The sequence below is a fragment of the Oncorhynchus kisutch genome, unplaced genomic scaffold (genome assembly GCF_002021735.2).
Source record: "Oncorhynchus kisutch isolate 150728-3 unplaced genomic scaffold, Okis_V2 Okis03b-Okis08b_hom, whole genome shotgun sequence".
Taxonomy (NCBI): domain Eukaryota; kingdom Metazoa; phylum Chordata; class Actinopteri; order Salmoniformes; family Salmonidae; genus Oncorhynchus; species Oncorhynchus kisutch.
In genome coordinates this window covers 18,888,775-18,911,015 of record NW_022261980.1, presented here as the reverse complement: position 1 = coordinate 18,911,015, position 22,241 = coordinate 18,888,775, and the positions used below count along the sequence as shown (strand labels likewise).

General features: G+C 50.4%; 1 protein-coding gene across 8 annotated transcripts in view; it reads right to left on the bottom strand.

Annotated features, from left to right (window-relative positions):
* Positions 1-273: 273 nt before the first annotated feature.
* The window catches only part of LOC109886185 (GATOR complex protein WDR59), a 78,454-nt gene continuing 56,486 nt past the window's right edge, over positions 274-22,241 (bottom strand). Inside the window, exons 18-26 of one of the 8 annotated variants that reach the window (XM_031812579.1) lie at positions 17,378-17,425; positions 12,253-12,386; positions 9,333-9,414; positions 7,390-7,502; positions 6,667-6,811; positions 6,345-6,426; positions 4,686-4,806; positions 4,309-4,451; positions 274-929 (exon numbers count right to left, since the gene is read on the bottom strand). In XM_031812579.1, the coding sequence (XP_031668439.1) occupies positions 694-929; positions 4,309-4,451; positions 4,686-4,806; positions 6,345-6,426; positions 6,667-6,811; positions 7,390-7,502; positions 9,333-9,414; positions 12,253-12,386; positions 17,378-17,425 (1,104 nt within the window). In that variant the 3' untranslated portion in view covers positions 274-693. Of the gene's footprint in view, positions 930-4,308; positions 4,452-4,685; positions 4,807-6,344; positions 6,427-6,666; positions 6,988-7,389; positions 7,503-7,690; positions 7,724-9,332; positions 9,415-12,252; positions 12,387-15,715; positions 15,836-17,377; positions 17,426-22,241 lie in introns of those variants that run through there. The other 7 variants (XR_004206719.1, XM_031812581.1, XR_004206718.1 and 4 more) reach the window with 7 other exon arrangements.

The following is a 22,241-nucleotide window of genomic DNA, read 5'->3' as shown; positions in this document are numbered from 1 at the left end:
TCCCTAACCCGGACGACGCTTGGCCAATTGTGCGTCGCCCCACGGACCTCCCAGTCGTGGCCGGTTACGACAGAGCATGGGCACGAACCCAGAGTCTCTGGTGGCACAGCTGGCGCTGCAGTACAGCGCCCTTACCCACTGCGCCACCCGGGAGGCCACAATAAAATCAGATGTGATTATGGCATGAATATATCTGCCATCCATGGCACCATACGGTCGTTGCATACCTTTCATACTAAGTGACAGGCAAGAGTTTCAGACAACAACAGTTTGTATTCAAGTATTCAATCATCAGATGTTTATTGTGTGGGGGAACATCTAGTCAAGGCATTAAGGCCTTCATAACAACCTCTACCTCAGCATTACATGATACAACCTCTCCAGACCACAGCGTTCTAGGACTAAATGAATGGACTGCTGTGTGTGTGTGTGTGTGTGTCTGCATCAGTCTGTGTCTCAGCGTCTCTCTCAGAAGGTGCTCTGTAGCAGACAGTGTGTGTGTGTGTGTGTGTCTGCATCAGTCTGTGTCTCAGCGTCTCTCTCAGAAGGTGCTCTGTAGCAGACAGTGACAGTATATGTGTGTATATGTGTGTGAGTCTGCATCAGTCTGTGTCCCAGCGTCTCTCTCAGAAGGTGCTCTGTAGCAGACAGTGTGTGTGTGAGTCTGCATCAGTCTGTGTCCCAGCGTCTCTCTCAGAAGGTGCTCTGTAGCAGACAGTGACAGCCGCAGCCTGTGGGACATTCGTCCTGTGTTCTGAACCACTCCATCATGTGGGAGGTGTGCCCCCCGTGACCACAACTCAGACAGAAGTTAGAGGAGCCTCGGACAGCCACGTGACAGATGGCACACTGGAAGGTGAAGCGCTTACACACAGCACACTGAGTCCCCCGCACCTGGCTACGACAATGGCAGCAGTACACACCAAACTCTGAAGAGAGGGGGAGAGAGAGGAGGAGGAGAAGGAGAGGGGGTGGATGGAGGAGGAGGAGAGGGGTTGGATGGAGAGAGGAGGGAGGAGGAGGAGAGGGGGTGGATGGAAAGAGGAGGGAGGAGAGGGAGTGGATGGAGAGGGGAGAGGAGGAGGAGGAGAGGGGGTGGATGGAGAGAGGAGGAGGAGAGGGGGTAGATGGAGAGAGGAGAAAGGAGGAGGAGAGGGGGTGGATGGAGAGGAGAGAGGAGGAGGAGAGGGGGTAGATGGAGAGAGGAGAGAGGAGGAGGAGAGGGTGGGTAGATGGAGAGAGGAGGAGGAGAGGGGTGGGAATGGAGAGAGGAGGGAGGAGAGGGGGTAGATGGAGAGAGGAGGAGGAGAGGGGGTGGATGGAGAGAGGAGAGAGGAGGAGGAGAGGGGGTAGATGGAGAGAGGAGAGAGGAGGAGGAGAGGGGGTAGATGGAGAGAGGAGGAGGAGAGGGGGTGGATGGAGAGAGGAGGGAGGAGAGGGGGGTAGATGGAGGGGAGGAGGAGAGAGGGGGTAGATGGAGAGGAGGAGAGAGGAGGAGGAGAGGGGGTAGATGGAGGAGGAGGAGAGGGGGTGGATGGAGAGAGGAGAGAGGAGGATGAGAGGGGGTAGATGGAGAGAGGAGGAGAAGAAGGAGAGGGGGTGGATTGAGAGAGGAAGGAGGAGGAGGAGAGGGGGTGGATGGAGAGAGGAGGGGAGGAGGAGGAGAGGGGGTGGATGGAGAGAGGAGAGTTGAGGAGAAGAAGGAGAGGGGGTGGATTGAGAGAGGAGGAGAAGAAGGAGAGGGGTGGATTGAGAGAGGAAGGAGGAGGAGGAGAGGGGTTGGATTGAGAGAGGAAGGAGGAGGAGGAGAGGTTGGATGGATGGAGAGAAGAGGGAGGAGGAGGAGAGGGGGTAGATGGAGAGAAGAGGGAGGAGGAGGAGAGGGGTTGGATGGATGGAGAGAAGAGGGAGGAGGAGGAGAGGGGGTAGATGGAGAGAAGAGGGAGGAGGAGGAGAGGGGGGTAGATGGAGAGAAGAGGGAGGAGGAGGAGAGGGGGTAGATGGAGAGAAGAGGGAGGTGGAGGAGAGGGGGTAGATGGAGAGAAGAGGGAGGAGGAGGAGAGGGGTTGGATGGAGAGAAGAGGGGAGGAGGAGGAGAGGGGTTGGATGGAGAGAAGAGGGAGGAGGAGGAGAGGGGGGGGGGGTGGAGAGACGAACCAAATGGAGTCAGCAATCAATTCAAAGCTCAGAGTTAATCTCTATTGATGATCTCTCTCAGTACAAATACAACTCTTCTGGCTCCATTCATCCGTACCGTGGAGGTTCAGAGCTATAGCGCCATTTCAATTTAAAGGCAATGTTCCAGCGTTAGCAAAGACTGCATTCACGGTAAACACTGCATATATCAGCTCAATCATAAATGACCTTTAGATTTTATTTGAGACTGGGGTTGAATGGGGCCCTTCCTCTCTATCTGAGAGGTATATTACAGAGGGTTGAATGGGGCCCTTCCCTCTCTATCTGAGAGGTATATTACAGAGGGTTTGAATGGGGCCCTTCCTCTCTATCTGAGAGGTATATTACAGAGGGTTTGAATGGGGCCCTTCCTCTCTATCTGAGGGGTTATATTACAGAGGGTTGAATGGGGCCCTTCCTCTCTATCTGAGAGGTATATTACAGAGGGTTGAATGGGGCCCTTCCTCTCTATCTGAGAGGTATATTACAGAGGGTTGAATGGGGCCCTTCCTCTCTATCTGAGAGGTATATTACAGAGGGTTGAATGGGGCCCTTCCTCTCTATCTGAGAGGTATATTACAGATGGTTGAATGGGGCCCTTCCTCTCTATCTGAGAGGTATATTACAGAGGGTTGAGTGGGACCCTTCCTCTCTATCTGAGAGGTATTTTACAGAGGGTTGAATGGGGCCCTTCCTCTCTATCTGAGAGGTATATTACAGAGTTTTAGTACTACCCTGGTATACCATCTATCTAGGAGACTCACCCTGGGATACCATCTATCTAGGAGACTCACCATCTATCTAGGAGACTCACCCTGGGATACCATCTATTTAGGAGACTCACCCTGGTATACCATCTATCTAGGAGACTCACCCTGGTATTACCATCTATCTAGGAGACTCACCCTGGGATACCATCTATCTAGGAGACTCACCATCTATCTAGGAGACTCACCCTGGTATACCATCTATCTAGGAGACTCACCCTGTTATACCATCTATCTAGGATACTCACCCTGGGATACCATCTATCTAGGAGACTCACCCTGGGATACCATCTATCTAGGAGACTCACCATCTTTCTAGGAGACTCACCCTGGTATACCATCAATCTAGGAGTCTCACCCTGGTATACCATCTATCTAGGAGACCTCACCATCTATCTAGGAGACTCACCCCTGGTATACCATCTATCTAGGAGACTCATCATCTATCTAGGAGACTCACCCTGGTATACCATCTATCTAGGAGACTCACCATCTATCTAGGAGACTCACCCTGGTATACCATCTATCTAGGAGACTCACCATCTATCTAGGAGACTCAACATCTATCTAGGAGACTCACCCTGGTATACTATATATCTAGGAGACTCACCATCTATCTAGGAGACTCACGCTGGGATACCATCTATCTAGAAGACTCACCCTGGTATACCATCTATCTAGGAGACTCACCATCTATCTAGGAGACATCTATCTAGGAGACTCACCATCTATCTAGGAGACTCACCATCTATCTCATCTATCTAGGAGACTCACCCTGGTATACCATCTATCTAGGAGACTCACCCTGGTATACCATCTATCTAGGAGACTCACCATCTATTTAGGAGACTCACCCTGGTATACCATCTATCTAGGAGACTCACCCTGGGATACCATCTATCTAGGAGACTCACCATCTATCTAGGAGACTCACCATCTATCTCATCTATCTAGGAGACTCACCCTGGTATACCATCTATCTAGGAGACTCACCCTGGTATACCATCTATCTAGGAGACTCACCATCTATCTAGGAGACTCACTTGGTATACCATCTATCTAGGAGACTCACCATCTATCTAGGAGACTCACCATCTATCTAGGAGACTCACGCTGGGATACCATCTATCTAGAAGACCTCACCCTGGTATACCATCTATCTAGGAGACTCACCATCTATCTAGGAGACATCTATCTAGGGACTCACCATCTATCTAGGAGACTCACCATCTATCTCATCTATCTAGGAGACTCACCCTGGTATACCATCTATCTAGGAGACTCACCCTGGTATACCATCTATCTAGGAGACTCACCATCTATCTAGGAGACTCACCCTGGTATACCATCTATCTAGGAGACTCACCGATGCCTTTGTGAGGTTCAGGAGGACAGGATGTAAACTTGAGGACCTCCGCTCTCTTGTCCTTCAGACCCCATCGATGGAGGATCTCCCCGTAACACTTCTTAAAGTCATCAAACTGCATGGTGTTGGCTGGGTCCAGCAGCCTGAGAGGGTAGAGAGAGAGAACCGGAGATCTAGAACAGATAAGAGACTGCACAATGTTCCTATTGGTGCTGGTTCAGAACCGGTCCTAGGTAAGATGGCCAACATGTTGGTCCATTCTGACGCAGACATCAGCCTCTCTGTTGTTTCTCGTGTATGTCTATGAAGAAAACATTGGGTTGTCTTTGTTTATGTGTGTTTTTTCTAACGTCTAATTCTGGACTCGACTCAATGACCTTTTATTCATGTCGTGTTGTTCTCTCTCTCGCTCGCGTGGGTCTGTGTACATCTGGTTGGCGTAGCGATAGTCGTCAGGCGAGGACTCCCCCAAGGGAGGGACGTGCTCCGGGTCTCGACCTAATGAAATAGACAGATCTCCTTTTACACAGATGGCTACATGTCATTGGACACTGGGTATCTATGGAGAATATTAGCAGGTTAGACTGTATGTTCCACAGGAAGCAGCAGGTTAGACTGTATGTTCCACAGGAAGCAGCAGGTTAGACTGTATGTACCACAGGAAGCAGCAGGTTAGACTGTATGTACCACAGGAAGCAGCAGGTTAGACTGTATGTTCCACAGGAAGCAGCAGGTTAGACTGTATGTACCACAGGAAGCAGCAGGTTAGACTGTATGTTCCAAAGGAAGCAGCAGGTTAGACTGTATGTTCCACAGGAAGCAGCAGGTTAGACTGTATGTACCACAGGAAGCAGCAGGTTAGACTGTATGTTCCACAGGAAGCAGCAGGTTAGACTGTATGTTCCACAGGAAGCAGCAGGTTAGACTGTATGTACCACAGGAAGCAGCAGGTTAGACTGTATGTTCCACAGGAAGCAGCAGGTTAGACTGTATGTTCCACAGGAAGCAGCAGGTTAGACTGTATGTTCCACAGGAAGCAGCAGGTTAGACTGTATGTTCCACAGGAAACAGCAGATTAGACTGTATGTTCCACAGGAAGCAGCAGATTAGACTATGTTCCACAGGAAGCAGCAGGTTAGACTGTATGTTCCACAGGAAGCAGCAGGTTAGACTGTATGTTCCACAGGAAGAAGCAGATTAGACTATGTTCCACAGGAAGCAGCAGGTTAGACTGTATGTTCCACAGGAAGCAGCAGATTAGACTATGTTCCACAGGAAGCAGCAGGTTAGACTGTATGTTCCACAGGAAGCAGCAGGTTAGACTGTATGTTCCACAGGAAGCAGCAGGTTAGACTGTATGTTCCACAGGAAGCAGCAGGTTAGACTGTATGTTCCACAGGAAGCAGCAGGTTAGACTGTATGTTCCACAGGAAGCAGCAGGTTAGACTGTATGTTCCACAGGAAGCAGCAGATTAGACTGTATGTTCCACAGGAAGCAGCAGATTAGACTGTATGTTCCACAGGAAGCAGCAGATTAGACTATGTTCCACAGGAAGCAGCAGGTTAGACTGTATGTTCCACAGGAAGCAGCAGGTTAGACTGTATGTTTGTATGTTCCACAGGAAGCAGCAGGTCAGATTAAATCATGACTCTCCCATGTTCCCTAACAGTTATGAAAGTCGACTGGTGATTAGGACACTTCTTTAGGTCAGAAACTCATCAGGACACACCCGTTGCTGACAGGTATATAAAATTGAGCACACAAGCCATGCAATCTCCATAGACAAACATTGGCAGTAGAGTGGTGGGAAGCCTTCCCAGAAGAGTGGAGGCTGTTATAGCAGCAAAGGGGGGACCAACTCCATATTAATGCCCATCCTTTTTGAATGAGATGTTGGATGAGCAGGTGTCCACATACTCTTGGTCATATAGTGTACTAGTGAACAGGGTGCTAGTTGGGTCTTGGCACTGGCCTCTTCTGGGGTCACTGAGTTCATACCATAAACAGCCTTTTATTCCCATCCCGGGTTACATACCGATGCTCCAGGTGGTGGTGGTGGTGGAGTCTGAGGTGCTGTAACAGGAGCCTGACGACACAGAGCTGGATGTGTAGCTGGGCTGGAGGAGAGGAGAGGAGAGGAGAGGAGAGGAGAGGAGAGGAGAGGAGAGGAGAGGAGAGGAGAGGAGAGGAGAGGAGAGGAGAGGAGAGGAGAGGAGAGGAGAGGAGAGGAGAGGAGAGGAGAGGAGAGGAGGAAAACATTTGAAAAATATTTTCAGAAAAAGGAATGGCTCCATATGCCAGACCAGGGAAAACAGTAACCAAGGTTACCCACGTTGAGGATATAAACTTTGACTTACGTATCGGGAGTGATGAGAGGGAAACAGAGAAGAGCGTTGCTGTCCATACAGAGAGAAGTAGTCCTGGGAACAGCCCTGGGTCCTGAACACACTACACAGCATGGCTAGAGTCTGGACATCACTCATCAGACTGTAGTGGTCCAGACTGGGGAGGAGAGGACAGAGGAGTCCTGAACACACTACACAGCATGGCTAGAGTCTGGACATCACTCATCAGACTGTAGTGGTCCAGACTGGGGAGGAGAGGACAGAGGAGTCCTGAACACACTACACAGCATGGCTAGAGTCTGGACATCACTCATCAGACTGTAGTGGTCCAGACTGGGGAGGAGAGGACAGAGGAGTCCTGAACACACTACACAGCATGGCTAGAGTCTGGACATCACTCATCAGACTGGGAGGAGGGGACAGAGGAGTCCTGAACCCTCTGTACAGGACACCCCCTGGACAGGACACTAGTCTGTCTCCTGTTTCTGTAGTGAGACAGCTTGATGTACCAGGACACCCCCTGGTCAAACTCAATTCCTGGCGGGTCCGGTATGTTCCCGCTGGGCTTTGCCAAAACTGATCTTTTGTCCAATTATTGTTATTTTTAATTGAGTATACAAAACATTAAGAACACCTTCCTAATATTGAATCAGTCTATGTCATGTCAGCAGGTGTTCATAATGTTTTGTTCACTAGTACAGTATATACAGTGTAGTATATTTGCCTGCTACTCACAGAGTCTCCAGCAGGTGGCGTCCAAATGGGTGTCTGGCCCAGGGAGCGTCTGCATCAGGGTCAGAGTCAGGACTGAGTTCTAGACTGGTGGCAGCCGAGGCCAGGGCCCACACCTACAGTACACAGAGTTAATACAGGGTCCTACAGTACACAGAGTTAATACAGGGTCCTACAGTACACAGAGTTAACACAGGGCCCACACCTACAGTACACAGAGTTAACACAGGGCCCACACCTACAGTACACAGAGTTAACACAGGGCCCACACCTACAGTGCACAGAGTTAACACAGGGCCCACACCTACAGTGCACAGAGTTAATACAGGGCCCACACCTACAGTACACAGAGTTAATACAGGGTCCTACAGTACACAGAGTTAACACAGGGCCCTACAGTACACAGAGTTAACACAGGGTCCTACAGTACACAGAGTTAATACAGGGCCCTACAGTACACAGAGTTAATACAGGGTCCTACAGTACACAGAGTTAATAACCTCTCTGATCAGTCCTACCTTAGCCACGTCTCTGATCAGTCCTACCTTAGCCACGCCTCTGTCTCTCTGATCAGTCCTACCTTAGCCACGCCTCTGATCAGTCCTACCTTAGCCACGCCTCTGATCAGTCCTGCCTTAGCCACGCCTCTGATCAGTCCTGCCTTAGCCACGCCTCTGATCAGTCCTGCCTTAGCCACGCCTCTGATCAGTCCTGCCTTAGCCACGCCTCTGATCAGTCCTACCTTAGCCACGCCTCTGTCTCTCTGATCAGCCCAGCTTAGCCACGCCTCTGATCAGTCCTACCGTAGCCACGCCTCTGATCAGTCCTACCGTAGCCACGCCTCTGATCAGTCCTACCTTAGCCACGTCTCTGATCAGTCCTACCTTAGCCACGCCTCTGTCTCTCTGATCAGTCCTACCTTAGCCACGCCTCTGATCAGTCCTACCTTAGCCACGCCTCTGATCAGTCCTACCTTAGCCACGCCTCTGATCAGTCCTACCTTAGCCACGCCTCTGATCAGTCCTACCTTAGCCACGCCTCTGATCAGTCCTACCTTAGCCACGCCTCTGATCAGTCCTACCTTAGCCACGCCTCTGATCAGTCCTACCTTAGCCACGCCTCTGATCAGTCCTACCTTAAGCCACGCCTCTGATCAGTCCTACCTTAGCCACGCCTCTGATCAGTCCTACCTTAGCCACGCCTCTGATCAGTCCTACCTTAGCCACGCCTCTGATCAGTCCTACCTTAGCCACGCCTCTGATCAGTCCTACCTTAGCCACGCCTCTGATCAGTCCTACCTTAGCCACGCCTCTGATCAGTCCTACCTTAGCCACGCCTCTGATCAGTCCTACCTTAGCCACGCCTCTGATCAGTCCTACCTTAGCCACGCCTCTGATCAGTCCTACCTTAGCCACGCCTCTGATCAGTCCTACCTTAGCCACGCCTCTGATCAGTCCTACCTTAGCCACGCCTCTGATCAGTCCTACCTTAGCCACGCCTCTGATCAGTCCTACCTTAGCCACGTCTCTGATCAGTCCTACCTTAGCCACGCCTCTGATCAGTCCTACCTTAGCCACGCCTCTGATCAGTCCTACCTTAGCCACGCCTCTGATCAGTCCTACCTTAGCCACGCCTCTGATCAGTCCTACCTTAGCCACGCCTCTGATCAGTCCTACCTTAGCCACGCCTCTGATCAGTCCTACCTTAGCCACGCCTCTGATCAGTCCTACCTTAGCCACGTCTCTGATCAGTCCTACCTTAGCCACGCCTCTGATCAGTCCTACCTTAGCCACGCCTCTGATCAGTCCTACCTTAGCCACGCCTCTGATCAGTCCTACCTTAGCCACGCCTCTGATCAGTCCTACCTTAGCCACGCCTCTGATCAGTCCTACCTTAGCCACGCCTCTGATCAGTCCTACCTTAGCCACGCCTCTGATCAGTCCTACCTTAGCCACGTCTCTGCGTCCCACCACCAGAGCTGCTGCTGCATTCTTCTGACACGTGTCCTGTATGTCGTTCACATTCAGACTGCAGAGGGACAAACAGACATTACAGATGTTTCAACATGTTGAGGGACAGACAGCTCATTACAGATGTTTCAACATGTTGAGGGACAAACAGACATTACAGATGTTTCAACATGTTGAGGGACAAACAGACATTACAGATGTTTCAACATGTTGAGGGACAGACAGCTCATTACAGATGTTTCAACATGTTGAGGGACAAACAGACATTACAGATGTTTCAACATGTTGAGGGACAAACAGACATTACAGATGTTTCAACATGTTGAGGGACAAACAGACATTACAGATGTTTCAACATGTTGAGGGACAAACAGACATTACAGATGTTTCAACATGTTGAGGGACAAACAGACATTACAGATGTTTCAACATGTTGAGGGACAAACAGACATTACAGATGTTTCAACATGTTGAGGGACAAACAGACATTACAGATGTTTCAACATGTTGAGGGACAGACAGCTCATTACAGATGTTTCAACATGTTGAGGGACAGACAGCTCATTACAGATGTTTCAACATGTTGAGGGACAGACAGCTCATTACAGATGTTTCAACATGTTGAGGGACAGACAGCTCATTACAGATGTTTCAACATGTTGAGGGACAGACAGCTCATTACAGATGTTTCAACATGTTGAGGGACAAACAGACAGCACATTACAGATGTCTCAACATGTTGAGGGACAGACAGCTCATTACAGATGTTTCAACATGTTGAGGGACAAACAGACAGCTCATTACAGATGTTTCAACATGTTGAGGGACAGACAGCTCATTACAGATGTTTCAACATGTTGAGGGACAGACAGCTCATTACAGATGTTTCAACATGTTGAGGGACAAACAGACAGCACATTACAGATGTCTCAACATGTTGAGGGACAGACAGCTCATTACAGATGTTTCAACATGTTGAGGGACAAACAGACAGCACATTACAGATGTTTCAACATGTTGAGGGACAAACAGACAGCTCATTACAGATGTTTCAACATGTTGAGGGACAGACAGCTCATTACAGATGTTTCAACATGTTGAGGGACAGACAGCTCATTACAGATGTTTCAACATGTTGAGGGACAAACAGACAGCACATTACAGATGTCTCAACATGTTGAGGGACAGACAGCTCATTACAGATGTTTCAACATGTTGAGGGACAAACAGACAGCACATTACAGATGTTTCAACATGTTGAGGGACAAACAGACAGCACATTACAGATGTTTCAACATGTTGAGGGACAAACAGACAGCACATTACAGATGTTTCAACATGTTGAGGGACAAACAGACAGCACATTACAGATGTTTCAAAATGTTGAGGGACAAACAGACAGCACATTACAGATGTTTCAACATGTTGAGGGACAAACAGACAGCACATTACAGATGTTTCAACATGTTGAGGGACAAACAGACAGCTCATTACAGATGTTTCAACATGTTGGGTACAGCATTATATTATAATATTAAGATGTCTTGAGCCAGGTACATGTACGTGTATGTCTCCCCCAGGGTGATGAACTCGCATGTATGTCTCCCCCAGGGTGATGAACTCGCGTGTATGTCTCCCCCAGGGTGATGAACTCGCGTGTATGTCTCCCCCAGGGTGATGAACTCGCGTGTATGTCTCCCCCAGGGTGATGAACTCGCGTGTATGTCTCCCCCAGGGTGATGAACTCGCGTGTATGTCTCCCCCAGGGTGATGAACTCGCGTGTATGTCTCCCCCAGGGTGATGAACTCGCGTGTATGTCTCCCCCAGGGTGATGAACTCGCGTGTATGTCTCCCCCAGGGTGATGAACTCGCGTGTATGTCTCCCCCAGGGTGATGAACTCGCGTGTATGTCTCCCCCAGGGTGATGAACTCGCGTGTATGTCTCCCCCAGGGTGATGAACTCGCGTGTATGTCTCCCCCAGGGTGATGAACTCGCGTGTATGTCTCCCCCAGGGTGATGAACTCGCGTGTATGTCTCCCCCAGGGTGATGAACTCGCGTGTATGTCTCCCCCAGGGTGATGAACTCGCGTGTATGTCTCCCCCAGGGTGATGAACTCGCGTGTATGTCTCCCCCAGGGTGATGAACTCGCGTGTATGTCTCCCCCAGGGTGATGAACTCGCGTGTATGTCTCCCCCAGGGTGATGAACTCGCGTGTATGTCTCCCCCAGGGTGATGAACTCGCGTGTATGTCTCCCCCAGGGTGATGAACTCGCGTGTATGTCTCCCCCAGGGTGATGAACTCGCGTGTATGTCTCCCCCAGGGTGATGAACTCGCATGTATGTCTCCCCCAGGGTGATGAACTCGCATGTATGTCTCCCCCAGGGTGATGAACTCGCATGTATGTCTCCCCCAGGGTGATGAACTCGCATGTATGTCTCCCCCAGGGTGATGAACTCGCATGTATGTCTCCCCCAGGGTGATGAACTCGCATGTATGTCTCCCCCAGGGTGATGAACTCGCATGTATGTCTCCCCCAGGGTGATGAACTCGCATGTATGTCTCCCCCAGGGTGATGAACTCGCATGTATGTCTCCCCCAGGGTGATGAACTCGCATGTATGTCTCCCCCAGGGTGATGAACTCGCATGTATGTCTCCCCCAGGGTGATGAACTCGCATGTATGTCTCCCCCAGGGTGATGAACTCACATGTATGTCTCCCCCAGGGTGATGAACTCACATGTATGTCTCCCCCAGGGTGATGAACTCACATGTATGTCTCCCCCAGGGTGATGAACTCACATGTATGTCTCCCCCAGGGTGATGAACTCACATGTATGTCTCCCCCAGGGTGATGAACTCACATGTATGTCTCCCCCAGGGTGATGAACTCACATGTATGTCTCCCCCAGGGCTTTGTGAACAGGCAGCAGACAGGAGATCTCCTGGATGATGACTTTCCCTGCCAGCTTTACGGGTCTGTTACCGTAGTCGGCTCCCTCGCGCTTCGTCTTGAACCGACGAGACTTCTGACAGACAGAAAAAGACACCAACATCACAGAACTGACCATAGATCAGGGCTAGACACCCTGGTGTTGTAGTGAGACCAGACAGAACTGACCATAGATCAGGGCTATAGACACCCTGGTGTTGTAGTGAGACCAGACAGAACTGACCATAGATCAGGGCTATAGACACCCTGGTGTTGTAGTGAGACCAGACAGAACTGACCATATTTCAGAGCTATAGACACCCTGGTGTTGTAGTGAGACCAGACAGAACCGACCACAGATCAGGGCTATAGACACCCTGGTGTTGTAGTGAGACCAGACAGAACTGACCATAGATCAGGGCTATAGACACCCTGGTGTTGTAGTGAGACCAGACAGAACTGACCATAGATCAGGGCTATAGACACCCTGGTGTTGTAGTGAGACCAGACAGAACTGACCATAGATTAGGGCTATAGACACCCTGGTGTTGTAGTGAGACCAGACAGAACTGACCACAGATCAGGGCTATAGACACCCTGGTGTTGTAGTGAGACCAGACAGAACTGACCACAGATCAGGGCTAGACACCCTGGTGTTGTAGTGAGACCAGACAGAACTGACCATAGATCAGGGCTATAGACACCCTGGTGTTGTAGTGAGACCAGACAGAACTGACCATAGATCAGGGCTATAGACACCCTGGTGTTGTAGTGAGACCAGACAGAACTGACCACAGATCAGGGCTATAGACACCCTGGTGTTGTAGTGAGACCAGACAGAACTGACCATAGATCAGGGCTATAGACACCCTGGTGTTGTAGTGAGACCAGACAGAACTGACCATATTTCAGAGCTATAGACACCCTGGTGTTGTAGTGAGACCAGACAGAACTGACCATAGATCAGGGCTATAGGCACCCTGGTGTTGTAGTGAGACCAGACAGAATTGACCATAGATCAGGGCTAGACACCCTGGTGTTGTAGTGAGACCAGACAGAACTGACCATAGATCAGGTCTATAGACACCCTGGTGTTGTAGTGAGACCAGACAGAACTGACCATAGATCAGGGCTAGACACCCTGGTGTTGTATTGAGACCAGACAGAATTGACCATAGATCAGGGCTATAGACACCCTGGTGTTGTAGTGAGACCAGACAGAACTGACCATAGATCAGGCTATAGACACCCTGGTGTTGTAGTGAGACCAGACAGAACTGACCATAGATCAGGGCTATAGACACCCTGGTGTTGTAGTGAGACCAGACAGAACTGACCATAGATCAGGGCTATAGACACCCTGGTGTTGTAGTGAGACCAGACAGAACTGACCATATTTCAGAGCTATAGACACCCTGGTGTTGTAGTGAGACCAGACAGAACTGACCATAGATCAGGGCTATAGGCACCCTGGTGTTGTAGTGAGACCAGACAGAATTGACCATAGATCAGGGCTAGACACCCTGGTGTTGTAGTGAGACCAGACAGAACTGACCATAGATCAGGGCTAGACACCCTGGTGTTGTATTAAGACCAGACAGAATTGACCATAGATCAGGGCTAGACACCCTGGTGTTGTAGTGAGACCAGACAGAACTGACCATAGATCAGGCTATAGACACCCTGGTGTTGTAGTGAGACCAGACAGAACTGACCATAGATCAGGGCTATAGACACCCTGGTGTTGTAGTGAGACCAGACAGAACTGACCATAGATCAGGGCTATAGACACCCTGGTGTTGTAGTGAGACCAGACAGAACTGACCATAGATCAGGTCTATAGACACCCTGGTGTTGCAGTGGTCCAGACCTGGGTTCAAACAGTACTGAAAATAATTGAATGTACTTTATCTGTGGGTGATTAAGCGAGCCTGGCTAAATGGACCAATAGATTAGTCCCAAAATGGCAAACCACGCCCACCTGGCACTCCAGACAGTCTAGAGCAAACGCTGAAAGTATTTGAAAGATTTAAAATAGGATCTGAACCCAGGTCTGGTATAGACTCTAGACCTCCTCCCCAGGTCTGGTATAGACTCTAGACCTCCTCCCCAGGTCTGGTATAGACTCTAGACCTCCTCCCCAGGTCTGGTATAGACTCTAGACCTCCACCCCAGGTCTGGTATAGACTCTAGACCTCCTCCCCAGGTCTGGTATAGACTCTAGACCTCCTCCCCAGGTCTGGTATAGACTCTAGACCTCCTCCCCAGGTCTGGTATAGACTCTAGACCTCCTCCCCAGGTCTGGTATAGACTCTAGACCTCCTCCCCAGGTCTGGTATAGACTCTAGACCTCCTCCCCAGGTCTGGTATAGACTCTAGACCTCCTCCCCAGGTCTGGTATAGACTCTAGACCTCCTCCCCAGGTCTGGTATAGACTCTAGACCTCCTCCCCAGGTCTGGTATAGACTCTAGACCTTCTCCCCAGGTCTGGTATAGACTCTAGACCTTCTCCCCAGGTCTGGTATAGACTCTAGACCTTCTCCCCAGGTCTGGTATAGACTCTAGACCTCCTCCCCAGGTCTGGTATAGACTCTAGACCTCCTCCCCAGGTCTGGTATAGACTCTAGACCTCCTCCCCAGGTCTGGTATAGACTCTAGACCTCCTCCCCAGGTCTGGTATAGACACTAGACCTTCTCCCCAGGTCTGGTATAGACTCTAGACCTCCTCCCCAGGTCTGGTATAGACTCTAGACCTCCCCAGGTCTGGTATAGACTCTAGACCTCCTCCCCAGGTCTGCTGTAGACACTAGACCTCCTACACAGGTCTGCTGTAGACACTAGACCTACTCCACAGGTCTGCTGTAGACACTAGACCTCCCCAGGTCTGGTATAGACTCTAGACCTTCTCCCCAGGTCTGGTATAGACTCTAGACCTCCTCCCCAGGTCTGGTATAGACACTAGACCTCCTCCCCAGGTCTGGTATAGACTCTAGACCTCCTCCCCAGGTCTGGTATAGACTCTAGACCTCCTCCCCAGGTCTGGTATAGACTCTAGACCTCCCCAGGTCTGGTATAGACACTAGACCTCCTCCCCAGGTCTGCTGTAGATTCTAGACCTCCCCAGGTCTGGTATAGACTCTAGACCTCCTCCCCAGGTCTGGTATAGACACTAGACCTCCTCCCCAGGTCTGGTATAGACTCTAGACCTTCTCCCCAGGTCTGGTATAGACTCTAGACCTCCTCCCCAGGTCTGGTATAGACTCTAGACCTCCTCCCCAGGTCTGGTATAGACTCTAGACCTCCACCCCAGGTCTGGAAGGCATTGTGGTGAGAATTTGTGAGAGGCCAACAGGCCTAAAGCTACATTACTGGGAGGTTGAACTCATCTCTCATGTTGACTAATGTCTTTTACGTTTCTGAAATGGTCAACAATTATTGATGTCAGTTACTGAGGAATTTGAACAAGAGGAATTTGAACATTTGTTGATGTTGTTGCCAGCAATCACACAACCTTACCTCAAGTGTTAAGAATTTGTAAGTAACAGACTTTGCCATCATTGAAGAGAGAGAGAGAGAGACAGAGAGAGAGAGGAGAGAGAGAAAAGAGAGGAGAGAGAGAGAGCGAGAGAGAGAAAAGAGAGGAGAGAGAGAGAGAGAGAGAGAAACAACGACAGAGAGAGAGGTTGAGTCATGATAAAACATGGTTATCCATACAGGTTATAGTGACTTAGTGACATCATGCAGGGTCCAGAGAGGAGAACAGAGAGACAGGAGAGACCCTGAAAAAAGCCCAAGAGGAGAGAGGCGGAGAGAGAGAGGCGGAGAGAGAGACAGCAGAGACCCTGAAGAAAGCCCAAGAGGAGAGAGGCGGAGAGAGAGACACAGAGAGAGACAGGAGAGACCCTGAAGAAAGCCCAAGAGGAGAGGCGGAGAGAGAGAGACACAGAGAGAGACAGGAGAGACCCTGAAGAAAGCCCAAGAGGAGAGAGGCAGAGAGAGAGACACAGAGAGAGACAGGAGAGACCCTGAAGAAAGCCCAAGAGGAGAGGCGGAGAGAGAGACACAGAGAGAGACAGGAGAGACCCTGAAGAAAGCCCAAGAGGAGAGAGGCAGAGAGAGACACAGAGAGAGACAGGAGAGACCCTGAAGAAAGCCCAAGAGGAGAGGCGGAGAGAGAGAGACACAGAGAGAGACAGCAGAGATCCTGAAGAAAGCCCAAGAGGAGAGAGGCGGAGAGAGAGACACAGAGAGAGACAGGAGAGACCCTGAAGAAAGCCCAAGAGGAGAGGCGGAGAGAGAGAGACACAGAGAGAGACAGGAGAGACCCTGAAGAAAGCCCAAGAGGAGAGAGGCAGAGAGAGAGACACAGAGAGAGACAGGAGAGACCCTGAAGAAAGCCCAAGAGGAGAGGCGGAGAGAGAGACACAGAGAGAGACAGGAGAGACCCTGAAGAAAGCCCAAGAGGAGAGAGGCGGAGAGAGAGACACAGAGAGAGACAGGAGAGACCCTGAAGAAAGCCCAAGAGGAGAGAGGCAGAGAGAGACACAGAGAGAGACAGGAGAGACACTGAAGAAAGCCCAAGAGGAGAGGCAGAGAGAGAGAGAGAGACACAGAGAGAGACAGGAGAGACCCTGAAGAAAGCCCAAGAGGAGAGAGGCGGAGAGAGAGACACAGAGAGAGACACAGAGAGAGACAGGAGAGACCCTGAAGAAAGCCCAAGAGGAGAGGCAGAGAGAGAGACACAGAGAGAGACAGGAGAGACCCTGAAGAAAGCCCAAGAGGAGAGGCGGAGAGAGAGACAGAGAGAGACAGCAGAGACCCTGAAGAAAGCCCAAGAGGAGAGGCAGAGAGAGAGACACAGAGAGAGACACAGAGAGAGACAGGAGAGACACTGAAGAAAGCCCAAGAGGAGAGGCAGAGAGAGAGACAGAGAGAGAGACAGGGGAGACCCTGAAGAAAGCCCAAGAGGAGAGGCGGAGAGAGAGACACAGAGAAAGACAGGAGAGACCCTGAAGAAAGCCCAAGAGGAGAGGCGGAGAGAGAGGCGGATAGAGGGATGGACGGAAGGAGGGCGTGGGAACCAAATACCGGGCAGTCATGAATGGACCAGCGGCGAAGGCCAGACTGAGGAGGCTTCTGATTGGTGGAGATAGAGTGGACCAACCACAGCACAGAGATGGGAGGGGGCGGGCCAGGGGAGGCATGCCAGTCAGCGGGACAGCCAACACACAGGGAAGGGAGAGGAGAGGAGGGAAGGGAGAGGAGAGGAGAGGAGGGAAGGGAGAGAAGGGAGAGGAGAGGAGGGAAGGGAGAGGAGGGAAGGGAGAGGAGAGGAGGGAAGGGAGAGGAGTGAAGGGAGAGGAGAGGAGAGGAGGGAAGGGAGAGGAGTGAAGGGAGAGGAGAGGAGGGAAGGGAGAGGAGGGAAGGGAGAGGAGAGGAGAGAAGGGAGAGGAGAGGAGAGAAGGGAGAGGAGAGGAGAGAAGGGAGAGGAGAGGAGGGAAGGGAGAGGAGAGAAGGGAGAGGAGAGGGAGAGGAGAGAAGGGAGAGGAGGGAAGGGAGAGGAGAGGAGAGAAGGGAAGGGAGAGGAGGGAAGGGAAGGGAGAGGAGGGAGAGGAGAGGAGAGGGAGAGGAGGGAAGGGAGAGGAGGGAAGGGAGAGGAGGGACACAAAACAACCATGAAGGTAAACACAAAACAACCCACAAGGTAAACACATCAACCACAACAGAATGGGAATGAAGGACCTAGGTAGTTACTAGTTATAGCTACAGTATAATGAATGACCTAGTAGTTACTAGTTATAGCTACAGTATAATGAATGACCTAGGTAGTTACTAGTTATAGCTACAGTATAATGAATGACCTAGGTAGTTACTAGTTATAGCTACAGTATAATTAATTACCTAGGTAGTTTCTAGTTATAGTTTATAGCTATAATGAATTACTTTTAGACTAGTTGAGTATCTGGAGCATCAGCATTTGTGGGTTCGATTACAGGCTCAACATGGCCAGAAACAAATAACTTTCTTTTGAAACTCATCAGTCTACTCCCTTCACAGAACAGCACAAAATGTAGGGTTAGGGGTTAGGGTTAGGGGGGGTTAGGGTTAGCCATATCTCAGACAGGCCAATAAAAAGAAAAGTTTAAGATGGGCAAAAGAACATAGACACTGGACAGAGGAACTCTGCCTAGAAGGCCAGCATCCCAGAGTCGCCTCTTCACTGTTGACGTTGAGACTGGACAGAGGAACTCTGCCTAGAAGGCCAGCATCCCGGAGTCTCCTCTTCACTGTTGAGACTGCCTCGTTGATAGGGTTGTTAAGGCAGTGGTATGTCATTAGAAAGATTGAAAAAAGCAAGGGGCCTAAACAGCTACCCTGGGGAATTCCATTATCGATCATAGTCCAGCAGACTATGATCGATTATGTCAAAAGCCACACAGAAATCTAACAAAACAGCCCCCACAATTTCTCTCAACCAATCATCAGTAATTTGCTTGTTGAATGTCGTTCTCTATAAGTGTGCTGAAAGTCTGTTGTCAATTTGTTTACTGTGAAATAGCATTGTATTTCCAGTATTTCCAGAAGTATACTAAGGGTTGGTAACAGGCTGATTGGTCGGCTATTTGAGCCAGTAAAAGGGGCTTTACTATTCTTGGGTAGTGGAATGACTTTAGCTTCCCTCCAGGCCTGAGGAGAATAGCGGACAATATTGCCACATCTTAAATTTAAGCCTACTAGAATCTGCCAAATAGGAGTGGCAATATTGTCTGCAATTATCCTCAGTATATATTTTCCATTCAGATTGTCAGACCCTGGTGGCTTGTCATTGTTGATAGACAACAATATTTGTTTTCACCTCTTCCACACTGACTTTACAGAATTCACAAGTACAATTCTAGTCTTTCATAATCTGGTCCGATATACCTGAATGTGTAGTGTCAGCGTTTGTTGCTGGCATGTCATCCCGAAGTTTGCTTATCTCGCAAATTAAAAAGTCATTAAAGTAGTTGGCAATTTCAGTGGGCTTTGTGATGAATGAGCCATCTGATTCAATGAATGATGGAGCAGAGTTGGCTTTTATCTCTCAAAATGTAATTCAAGGTGCTTCAAAGCTGTTTACTATCATTGTTTATTTCATTTATCTTTATTTCAGAAGTTTATTGTTTTTATTTAGATTCGTCACATCTGCTGCCAGACTAATTTGCCTTTTGCCTCTTCCCTCTCAACCATTTTTCAATTCCTCATCAATCTAAGGGGATTTAACAGTTTTTACAGTCATTTTCTTAATGGGTGCTTATTAGTAACTGGAATAAGCAATTTCATAAATGTGTCAAGTGCAGCGTCTGGTTGCTCCTCATTACACACCACAGACCAGGAGCGTCTGGTTGCTCCTCATTACACACCACAGACCAGGAGCGTCTGGTTGCTCCTCATTACACACCACAGACCAGCAGCGTCTGGTTGCTCCTCATTACACACCACAGACCAGCAGCGTCTGGTTGCTCCTCATTACAGACCACAGACCAGCAGCGTCTGGTTTCTCCTCATTACACACCACAGACCAGCAGCGTCTGGTTGCTCCTCATTACACACCACAGACCAGCAGCGTCTGGTTGCTCCTCATTACACACCACAGACCAGCAGCGTCTGGTTGCTCCTCATTACACACCACAGACCAGCAGCGTCTGGTTGCTCCTCATTACACACCACAGACCAGCAGCGTCTGGTTGCTCCTCATTACAGACCACAGACCAGCAGCGTCTGGTTTCTCCTCATTACACACCACAGACCAGCAGCGTCTGGTTGCTCCTCATTACACACCACAGACCAGCAGCGTCTGGTTGCTCCTCATTACACACCACAGACCAGCAGCGTCTGGTTGCTCCTCATTACACACCACAGACCAGCAGCGTCTGGTTGCTCCTCATTACACACCACAGACCAGCAGCGTCTGGTTGCTCCTCATTACACACCACAGACCAGCAGCGTCTGGTTGCTCCTCATTACACACCACAGACCAGCAGCGTCTGGTTGCTCCTCATTACACACCACAGACCAGCAGCGTCTGGTTGCTCCTCATTACACACCACAGACCAGCAGCGTCTGGTTGCTCCTCATTACACACCACAGACCAGCAGCGTCTGGTTGCTCCTCATTACACACCACAGACCAGCAGCGTCTGGTTGCTCCTCATTACACACCACAGACCAGCAGCGTCTGGTTGCTCCTCATTACACACCACAGACCAGCAGCGTCTGGTTGCTCCTCATTACACACCACAGACCAGCAGCGTCTGGTTGCTCCTCATTACACACCACAGACCAGCAGCGTCTGGTTGCTCCTCATTACACACCACAGACCAGCAGCGTCTGGTTGCTCCTCATTACACACCACAGACCAGCAGCGTCTGGTTGCTCCTCATTACACACCACAGACCAGCAGCGTCTGGTTGCTCCTCATTACACACCACAGACCAGCAGCGTCTGGTTGCTCCTCATTACACAACACAGACCAGCAGCGTCTGGTTGCTCCTCATTACACACCACAGACCAGCAGCGTCTGGTTGCTCCTCATTACACACCACAGACCAGCAGCGTCTGGTTGCTCCTCATTACACAACACAGACCAGCAGCGTCTGGTTGCTCCTCATTACACAACACAGACCAGCAGCGTCTGGTTGCTCCTCATTACACAACACAGACCAGCAGCGTCTGGTTGCTCCTCATTACACACCACAGACCAGCAGCGTTTGGTTGCTCCTCATTACACACCACAGACCAGCAGCGTCCGGTTGCTCCTCATTACACACCACAGACCAGCAGCGTCCGGTTGCTCCTCATTACACACCACAGACCAGCAGCGTCCGGTTGCTCCTCATTACACACCACAGACCAGCAGCGTCCGGTTGCTCCTCATTACACACCACAGACCAGCAGCGTCCGGTTGCTCCTCATTACACACCACAGACCAGCAGCGTCCGGTTGCTCCTCATTACACACCACAGACCATCAGCGTCCGGTTGCTCCTCATTACACACCACAGACCATCAGCGTCCGGTTGCTCCTCATTACACACCACAGACCATCAGCGTCTGGTTGCTCCTCATTACACACCACAGACCATCAGCGTCTGGTTGCTCCTCATTACACACCACAGACCAGCAGCGTCTGGTTGCTCCTCATTACACACCACAGACCAGCAGCGTCTGGTTGCTCCTCATTACACACCACAGACCATCAGCGTCTGGTTGCTCCTCATTACACACCACAGACCATCAGCGTCTGGTTGCTCCTCATTACACACCACAGACCATCAGCGTCTGGTTGCTCCTCATTACACACCACAGACCATCAGCGTCTGGTTGCTCCTCATTACACACCACAGACCATCAGCGTCTGGTTGCTCCTCATTACACACCACAGACCAGCAGCGTCTGGTTGCTCCTCATTACACACCACAGACCAGCAGCGTTTGGTTGCTCCTCATTACACAACACAGACCAGCAGCGTCTGGTTGCTCCTCATTACACACCACAGACCAGCAGCGTCTGGTTGCTCCTCATTACACACCACAGACCAGCAGCGTCTGGTTGCTCCTCATTACACACCACAGACCAGCAGCGTTTGGTTGCTCCTCATTACACAACACAGACCAGCAGCGTCTGGTTGCTCCTCATTACACACCACAGACCAGCAGCGTCTGGTTGCTCCTCATTACACACCACAGACCAGCAGCGTTTGGTTGCTCCTCATTACACACCACAGACCAGCAGCGTCTGGTTGCTCCTCATTACACACCACAGACCATCAGCGTCTGGTTGCTCCTCATTACACACCACAGACCATCAGCGTCTGGTTGCTCCTCATTACACACCACAGACCATCAGCGTCTGGTTGCTCCTCATTACACACCACAGACCATCAGCGTCTGGTTGCTCCTCATTACACACCAC